Source organism: Antrostomus carolinensis, unplaced genomic scaffold, assembly GCF_000700745.2.
Source record: "Antrostomus carolinensis isolate BGI_N321 unplaced genomic scaffold, ASM70074v2 scaffold19657, whole genome shotgun sequence".
NCBI classification, from domain to species: Eukaryota; Metazoa; Chordata; class Aves; order Caprimulgiformes; family Caprimulgidae; genus Antrostomus; species Antrostomus carolinensis.
In genome coordinates, this window is record NW_010325571.1 from 78,328 (window position 1) to 87,652 (window position 9,325).

Consider the following 9,325-nt stretch of genomic DNA (forward strand, 5'->3'; position numbering starts at 1 on the left):
GGGGTGGGGAAGGTAAGACTCATACCCAGCAATGTTGGCCATGGAGCTAAGTGCATCATATCCCTGAGCAATGGTGACCCGTGGAACCTGATCCATAGCCAAGACAGTAGTTTTTTTTTCTCCAAGTTTTTTCAGGAGCTCTGGATTTTGTGCTGGGTAGATAAAGCTAATCAGGGTAGCCGCAGTCTTAAAAAGATCAGCCTCATGTACACCTAGAGACGAGTTAAACATAGGAGCCCTCACCTGAAGAGAGAGAGAAGTTTCCAAATTAATCAGAGGAAATAAATCAGAATGCACTCCACTTCCTTTCTCCTAGCTTGCAGTCTGTCTATTCCCATCTACAAAGTACACACGGAAAGAAGTACATCAAAGGCTCTTTGCACAGCTGAACTGAGTAACTGCACTTAACTGCAGCCCACACACTAGAACTAGCTCTAGGCGGATTGGTGACAGGCCAGTAATAGTCAGTATACACCTCCAGAAACATCATCAGATCTTCTAATCAGTAGCTACTGGCTTGTGTGACAGTTAGCTGCCCCAGAACCCACCATTTTTAGGCAAAATTATTACTGAACAGATGTGCCAATTAAGCTCTACAGGCTAAGAATCACTAAGTTGCAATGCACCACTACATACAGGGAATTTCAAGCATGAAGTCCAGCAGATACTCATCTTGATCTGTATTCAATTCTTTTAAGTTTCTCACTTTTCAAGAAGAAACCTACTTAAAAGGGTTGTTCACAAACTAGCTCACAGAAATTCTATGTTCAAACCTGATGGGACAAGTTCAAACAGACCAGTTAAAGGAAGTGGCAACATCAAGTTTAAGGTCTTTTTATTTTTTCCTTCAGCACTCCGCACAACCTAATACCTCTCAAGCAATTTGACTTTAACAGTTTTCCCAGAGCAGCTCAAATTCATCTAGTTACAAATACTTCTGAAACACACTGTTGCTGTGGAATTGTTGGATGTCTGATTGAGAAAAGCCAGAAGGCTGCATCTTCAAAATTCCATGCAACTCTCTCTAAAGAATAACTGGAGTTATATGTTACTAATTTTGGAGTGAAAGTTTCTTAGAGCAGGGATCTCATCTGATTAGGGTCCAGAACCAGTCTACCTCGCTCTAGAAAACACAACTCCTCCAAGATAGTTAAAAACTTGATAAATAATCCTCAATTTTTTCAGTGCTGCCATTTAATAATTTATCAGTGTAGGTGCACACCTGAGCTATTAAAAAAAAAAAGATTAAAAATGAATGAGAACTTAGAATGGAAAATATTAATTTAAAAGAGCCTACTTACTGAACTTTCAGCAGGCTGCTAGAAAAAAAATTACCTATATGTTTCTCAAAAAAGAATGTAATAGGAAATATATTAATGAAGCAATTACTTTGACAACCAAATCAGATGCCAGGACCTCCTTGGTCCCCTGGATCTTTGCTCCAACTTCTCTGTAATGGTCATCAGAAAATTTGGAAGCCTCTCCAGCACCAGATTCCACCACAACATTGAAGCCTTGTTTAACCAAGGCTTGAACTCCAGCCGGTGATAGAGCCACTCTCTTCTCATTCTCAAATATCTCCTTGGGGACACCTACAGTCAGTTGTTTATAAGGAATTCCTGTAAGAGTAGCAGATAAGACTGCATTAGTTGCACAGAGATTAATGAATTTATATTAATGGCACACTTCCGTGTTGTACAGACACATGCAGACATGTCACACTAAGCAATTCTCCCTCTTAGAGGAAGAGGAAGCAGAATGGTATTTTCTAGCAGTAGGGTTTACATTTCCTTAAATTACACCATCTTGCTAGAGATCCCTGCTTTCTCAGGAACCAGGAAGTCAGCACAGTCAGCCACACAAGCAATAACAAGTGTTTGGTGCAGTTCATACCCACCTGAACTTATACAGTTCTGACTGTGTAACTGGCATTCCAATTTATACAAGACATGGTATTCAGCTGATGACACATTCTACCTGGGGTTAGAGGAATTCAAATCCCTCTCTAGTCACTTCAGCTTTATTGTGAAGAAATAAACAAATGAGTTTGAACAGCTGAACTGCATTTTAACTGAATATGTTTTTAATGTCTATCAAATTACAGTTGTCTCAGATCACTATTAACGAATGCAACTGATATGCCACAAAGTACACTGAAAGGCACAAGTATCACTATGGTACTATCAATAAGGTACTCTAAGAGTTGCTACAGAAATGAAAAACGCTAATTCAGTAATAGCCAAAGAATAATGGAATATCCACCTAATAGTTTGTTCAATTATACTTCTCTTCAGCGTTATGTCCTTGTCTTAACTTGTCCGAAGCTCTACTACATACCAGGAGGCAACTGCTGAAGCCGCGATTTATCAGTTTTAGCTTAAGGTTTCAAATTGCAGACTTCTCACTTTGTTCACCTACAATTTGTGGGCTTCCAGTCTAATAGCTGAGAGTTAAACTTCTCTGATCCAGGCAAGTGTTTAAATACATTCCTTATGAATACACAGATTCAAGCAGAATAATCAGTATATCAAACTACCACATCACTTCAATTACACTAGACAGCACGAGTTCAGCACGCAGGCCCAGCTCTGCATCAGCTCTCACTGATGTCTATCCAGAATTTAAACCTGGATTGTGACATTTACACACAAGACACTTACACCATATATATTAATGAAATATAACTTGAGCAGCCTAAACAGTCACTCATATTAAAGATCAAGCAACAAAAAAATAAAAAAAAACTCAAAAAAACCCAATCAAAAAAAACTCCAACCCTACCAAACAAACAACAACAACAGCAGCAAAACCCACAAAAAATGGGGGGGAGGAAGAGGGGGGAAGGTTAAATTATAAATTAAAATTACAAATCTGCTTTTAATCTGGCCATCAATGGTATGTATTGAACTACAAAAACTGTACCAGACTAGTAATGCATTGCATGTTTTAGGCCTCCTTTTCACTTTTGCTTTTCCTGTTTGCTTTTTAAGCTAGAAACAAGTAGAACAAAGCCAAAAATATATCACAATATAGGAGCTCTGAGGAAGCTCTTCTATTTTTACATTTTTAAATCTAAATCTATATGAAATAAAACTGAGACTATAAGATGCTTAAAGTTGAACGTCTAAAAATACTTTAGATTAACAACTTTCAATATACTTTTTACTTACAATGTTCTGAAAATATAATACAGAGTTACTAAGAACTTGTACTTAAGTATCCACCTGCACTTGTTAGTTTTCTAACTCATTAAAAAAACCTGATTGAACACATCCAACAAGAAGACAGAATGAAAGATCACCAGAAAAATAAATGCATTGCTTCTATTTTTTTAAAAATTTTAGCTTTCTCTTTGAAATTAAACTAATAAAATGGTAACAAATCATTTGAAGACACAAGTGTTTTGATATTTTATATGCTGGAGAAGATCTAAAACAACACACCCACAAAGGTAACAATGCCTTGCAAAAAACTTCTTCATCAGCATACACTAAATCTAAGCACCACTGTGCAACTGAGGGCATCCCTATCACAGCAGCAGTAGTGACTTGAAAGCTGTAGCCACTGTTGATGTCACTCATATAAATTACCTTCATCATCTGAAGACAACTTTCTCCTCATCTCTTCTCCTAATTACTACATAATAAACTCTTGCTTCTGATTTTCACTAAATCAACTCAGTGGAAATAAGCTCTCTTGTCTTTCAGAAGCAGAAATGAAACCTAGAAGACTGAAATTTGTTAGAATAACAGAGAGCAATCATAATTCCAGAAAGGAAGTAGCTCTAGGACAGAAAGCAAAAAGCTTTTCAAGAAGCACTGAGAAAATAAGAACTGGAGTGTTACCTTCCCTCTCTCCTTTTGGAATTTTTAGCAGCACACAAATGCAGAGGAAGAAAGGAATAAATTATAGCAGAGGGAATAGAAGGATGACTGCAAATTTAAAGGCACACAGACATTTGACTAAAAGCTTATACACTTCTCAAACAAATAAATTACTTTTTTTTTTTTCTCCTAAGGCTCAAATGACAATTAATGCTTCCAATTTATTTTTGTTCACTTTCATTTGTGTGGGGGACCAGAGCAGAAGAGTAAATGGCTAGGAGGGATGGGAAAGGAACATGCACTCGCCCCATGCCAAATGTGTTTCCTCATTTCTTTCTTTTACGTGGTTACATCCTGCATGCAATAAAAATAGGTAAAACTTTTTTTCAGAAAGTATTTGTACCTTATGTAGTGAGCAGAATGATCAGAGACCAATACGAAGGACTATGCCCTCCTCCAATGCTTTGGGAGATCAAATCCAAGATAAATATTAAGTAAGTCTCATTTGCCTCTCACCTTCTTGTCTCCCCTGTCCCACTACCAAATTTCCAGCAATCAGTGAATATAGAAGCAAATGAATACAAAAGCAAACAGATACTGGTTTGCCAGCCTTTAGCTAGAGCAGGTATAGGACATTTTTCAAGCAGACTACCCCGAGCTATCACATCATTCAGTACAAAAACAGGGAAGATGTCTACAACTGTAAAGCAAAGATCTATGTTAGAACTTCAGGACAGGGTATGATAAATATTCTGTTTGAAGGAAGCCACACTATGAACATGGATCTGGTTTGCTGAACTCAAAGTAGTTAGTTTTGAAAGGCTGAAATCCAGAATTATAAACTGTCCCGGTTTTTGCTAGGATAGGGTTAATTTTCTTCTTGGAAGCTAGAAAACACTGTATGTTGGTTTCAGTGTGGAATCTGTTGTGAGAAGAATGTTGATAAGGTACAAGAACACACTGTTTGGGTAGTTTGCAAGTGCAAAGGACTCAGGGGCGGGGTGGGAAGTGCAGTAGTTAGCAAAACCCAGAACTGACAGTTGGATATGCCAATAAGATATTCCATAGCATATTATGTCACGTTTAGTGTATTAACCAGGGCTGACCAGAAAGAGGGGGGATTTTCTCAGGAACTGCTCGGGCTCGCTTTTCCAGGATTGCGATTTTGGGTTTGGGGTTCCTTTTCGCTCCTCCGGGATTGCTATCGGCCGGCAGCAAGCAGTTGTACTGTGCATCACTCCTTTAGACATATATACATAGTTGTTATCATTACTATTTTAATTTTATTTTACTCCAATTATTAAATTGTTCTTATCTCAACCTACAAGTCTCCTTACCTTTACCCCTCCAATTCCCTCCCCTATTCCCTGGGTGGGGGCCAAGGGAGGGCGGTGAGTGGCTGTGTCTTGTTTGGCTGCCAGCCGAGTTAAACTACCACATAAACTGAGGATCTTGGGTTAGGTTTATTTTGAGAAAGTACATCTGCTACCCTTGCCTTGGCTTTAAAACTCCATGAAGAGTGAAGCTTTCAAGTTTGCTTTCTAAGCCTCCACATCAGATAACCTCTTTACAAACTGTCATGAGTATGTTTTAGCAACTAACTTACTGCTTATGACATCAAGAACATTTTCCAAAAAGAGACATACACATATCTTGAGCACCTTTTTGAGTCACATGAAGATCTTGAATGTATTGTTCATTGAGCAGGAGGTACAAAGTATTTTTTTTTTTATACAAAGAATCAACACCAAAGGGATTCTGCCACTATCAAAAGTAGAATTACTAAATTTCACAGGCCTTGGAATCTTTATAGAATGTACATAAATCAGAATTCAGAAAAGCAAGTACGAAGCCACTCTTTCTCAACCCCTTAACATAACCTTGACTGTGTAATGAGGATGTATTCAAACCACAGTCTCAAACTTCAAGTAAACAAAATAAGTAGGTAGTCTGTATCTCCAAGCTTCAGAAATCAAGCTACTAAAAATAACTATAAAAGCTATTTTCTCCATTTAACTGCCATCTACAAATTCAGTGTTTAAAGAAGATTCTAAGTTAAAACTATCAAGAAAACTGTATATAGAGAAACAGAGAAAATATATGTATAGATATTGTATATAGAGAAATGGAGAAAAATATTAGAGACTGACTTTGAGAAAAGAGAAAGGAGACATTCAGACTATATGCCACATGGTCTGGGATGGGAAAACAGCATATGTAACCTGCCTGATTTCTATTAAGTTACTCTAGTATCAGCTTTAAACAAACCATCTCACCTGTTCTGAAGATGAGGACATATTCCGAAGAACAGCAACATGATGTTGGCAAAAAGGAAAAAAAAAAAAAAAAGAAAGAATGGGACAGAAGATTAAACAAACACCTGATCCTTCTTCTTACACAGCAAGAGGATACAAAATCCCAAGGAAATTAAAGAAGAATGTATATGTTCTATAAATAATCCCAGAATCACAGAACAGTAGGGGTTGGAAGGGACCTCTGGAGATCATCTAGTCCAACCCCCCTGCTAAAGTAGGATCACCCAGAGCAAGTGGCACAGGACTGCATCCAGGCGGGCTTTGAACATCTCCAGAGAAGGAGACTCCACAGCCTCTCTGGGCAGCCTGTCCCAGGGCTCTGGCACCCTCACAGGAAAGAAGTTTTTCCCTCACGTTGAAGCAGAACCTCCTGTGTTCCAGTTTGAGCCCCTTGTCCCCTGTCCTGTCGCTGGCCATCACTGAAGAGTCTGGCCCCATCCCCTTGACACCAGCCCTTTAGATATTTATAAACATTAATGAGGTCTCCTCTCAGTCTCCTCTTCTCCAGGCTGAACAGAACCAGCTCTCCCAGTCTGTCCTCATAAGAAAGATGCTTCAGCCCCTTAATCACCTTTGTAGCCCTTCGCTGGACTCTCTCCAGAAGATCCCTGTCCCTCTTGAACTGAGGAGCCCAGAACTGGACACAATACTCCAGATGTGGCCCCACCAGGGCTGAGTAGAGGGGGAGAAGAACCTCCCTCAACCTGCTGGTCACACTCTTCTTAATCCACTCCAGGATCCCATTGGCCTTCTTGGCCACAAGGGCACATTGTTGGCTCATGGTCAACTGGTCATCCACCAATACTCCCAGGTCCTTCTCTGCAGGGCTGCTTTCCAGCAGGCCAACCCACAACCTGTACTGGTGCCCGGGGTTATTCCTCCCCAGGTAGTGTACAGCTTATCTAGGTAATGTACAGCTTATCTAGAGAATTAATTGATAATAAACCATTATAGGTTTAGAAGTTCTGCAAGATTTAGAATAAAAAGACAGGAAATTTTAAGAAAGAAACATCAAAATAAGAGGACACTAAAAATGCCAAGATAGAAAGGGGTCAGTCACAGAGCTGTAGGACAAACCAATCTTGAAGTATACTGGAAACCTCAGTCGGTCCGTAAGCACCTTTCCAAGGCCTTGGAAAAGTTTTGCATGTGTCTCTGAAGCATCTGTTGCTAGCAGCTATTTGAGACAGGTTACAGGAATACTTGTTTACTCCTGTATAAAAAAATTCCTGTGTTTCTATGGAACAAAGGAAACAGCAGCAAAATAAACAGCAATAAGAAAAATATCCATCGTCCAAGTTTGCTTTTCAACTGACTCCAAACCTCTTCACTCCTCAAGCAGCTGTTATTCTCATACATAACATATCCTGGACTAAATGACAGATAATCTGAGAGAACGGAAATAGTAACTACAGGCTTAAGAAGAATTACTGTGACATTGATCTTTTCAGAAAACTTACTCTTCCTAGTATTACAATGATTTTACCAAATGTCATTAAAATTAAAGATAATTTCTAGAAGTAAGAATAAAATGTAGTTATTTATATGCTGTTGAATTTTGATTCAAGAGCACTTAAAAAGCATACATACGCAACAGTACTGCTACTAATTTGTCATCCAATGGCTGTTTTATCCTTGATTCGTCCTCTACTGAATGACAAATCTCATGTTACCAAAATGAACTATAAGGACAGTTTAATTATCAACCAAAACACTTATCAAACTTTTAACTCTCAGCATTAAATAACTGCATTGTATGAATACTACTTGCCCTTAAGTAAGAGCTTCCACACGACAGATCTGAAGGGACAGCACTGAATGCTTAAATACATGACACTCATCAGAATTCTCTGTCCTTGAGGAAGAAGTTCTGAAAAGTGATTCATAAAAAACAAGAAAATGGACACAGACACAGACAAGCATTCTGATTTCAGTAACACTGAAGAGATCTTTCAGTTTCATGATCAAATTTGTGGTCAAAGTCAAATACAAAGATTGAATCCAAACTCAAACAACAACAAGGACACTTACCTGGGACATCTGGAAAAGAACTTTGAACCTAGTTTCCTACGTCCCATGTTAACTTTCACAATCCAGGGACAATTTGTGATATCAAGACAGACAGGTGTCTCTTTCATTCAGATACTTAATATGGAAAAAAAAAATGGAGCATCACAAATTCACGGGATGGCAAAACTATTACCTGATCAGTTCTGACAGACCCCAGTTCCCCGGGCTGTCAGTCAGAGCATTTCAGGTTTCACCAAGCAACTGTGGTAAAAAGCCAAGTGACGCCGATTATCAGGAGCCCTCAGAGTAAAGAAATTCTTCCCCTCCTCACATTTGTTGAGAGGCTTCAAAACATTGGGTCACTGATTTGAAAGGACCCCAAAATGCACCAGTCACTGTTAATATTGCCAGAAATTCCACACAGGAAAGGCTTCTCAGAGTTGCACAATTTAATTTTATGCCCTATATTTTCACAACCAGACACTCCTGTTCACAAACAGCTCTACTTTTCTAATACTCTAAAATATCTAATGCAGTACCTACTGTGTTTGTTTGGAAGAATTTAACAACATGTATACAATCAGACTAACTCTCCACATTAAACCTGTTGCAGACTGAGAAGCACTGAAGCAGGGTCTCTAAATTCCTTCAGGGAGACATGGTCCATGCAGGACAATGGGAAAAAAAATTATTAAACCAGTTTTATATATACTCCAGTCTTCCAGCTGTCAGGTTATGCACGGCATACGATAGAACAAATAAATGTCAGTTCTGATCTTCATACACATGGCTCACATCATAAACTGCAACCATGGATGCCCCCATTCCCCTCTCCGTTTTTTCCCTGAAAATACCTGAACCCATCCACTATCTGCACTGAAATGTAATTAGTGCAAATATACGAATAAACCCTGCACATGAAGATGCAGATCAAAAGTTCTTCAAGATGGTAGAGTTTACTCTTATTACAGCATAAGAGTTTACTGAACAAATTTAAGATCTTTTTTTAGATGGGATAATTACACCTACATATAGGCAGGCTTGCAGATGCTCTCTTTGTAAGGGTTGTATTTTCCCCTGTAAGCACACAAAAAGTTCCACTACCAAAACTCACAAGGAACTCAGCCCTTTAGCTAAGAAAAGCACTTGTTTAAACAGTTCCCTGAAGCAAGATAA

At 38.7% G+C, this 9,325-nt stretch overlaps 1 protein-coding gene across 1 annotated transcript in view; it reads right to left on the reverse strand.

Annotated features, from left to right (window-relative positions):
• The window catches only part of NNT (nicotinamide nucleotide transhydrogenase), a 43,293-nt gene that overhangs the window by 33,562 nt on the left and 406 nt on the right, over positions 1-9,325 (reverse strand). Inside the window, exons 2-3 of the mRNA XM_010171275.1 lie at positions 1,390-1,619; positions 26-243 (exon numbers count right to left, since the gene is read on the reverse strand). Coding sequence (XP_010169577.1) covers positions 26-243; positions 1,390-1,619 — 448 coding nt within the window. The remainder of the gene's footprint in view (positions 1-25; positions 244-1,389; positions 1,620-9,325) is intronic.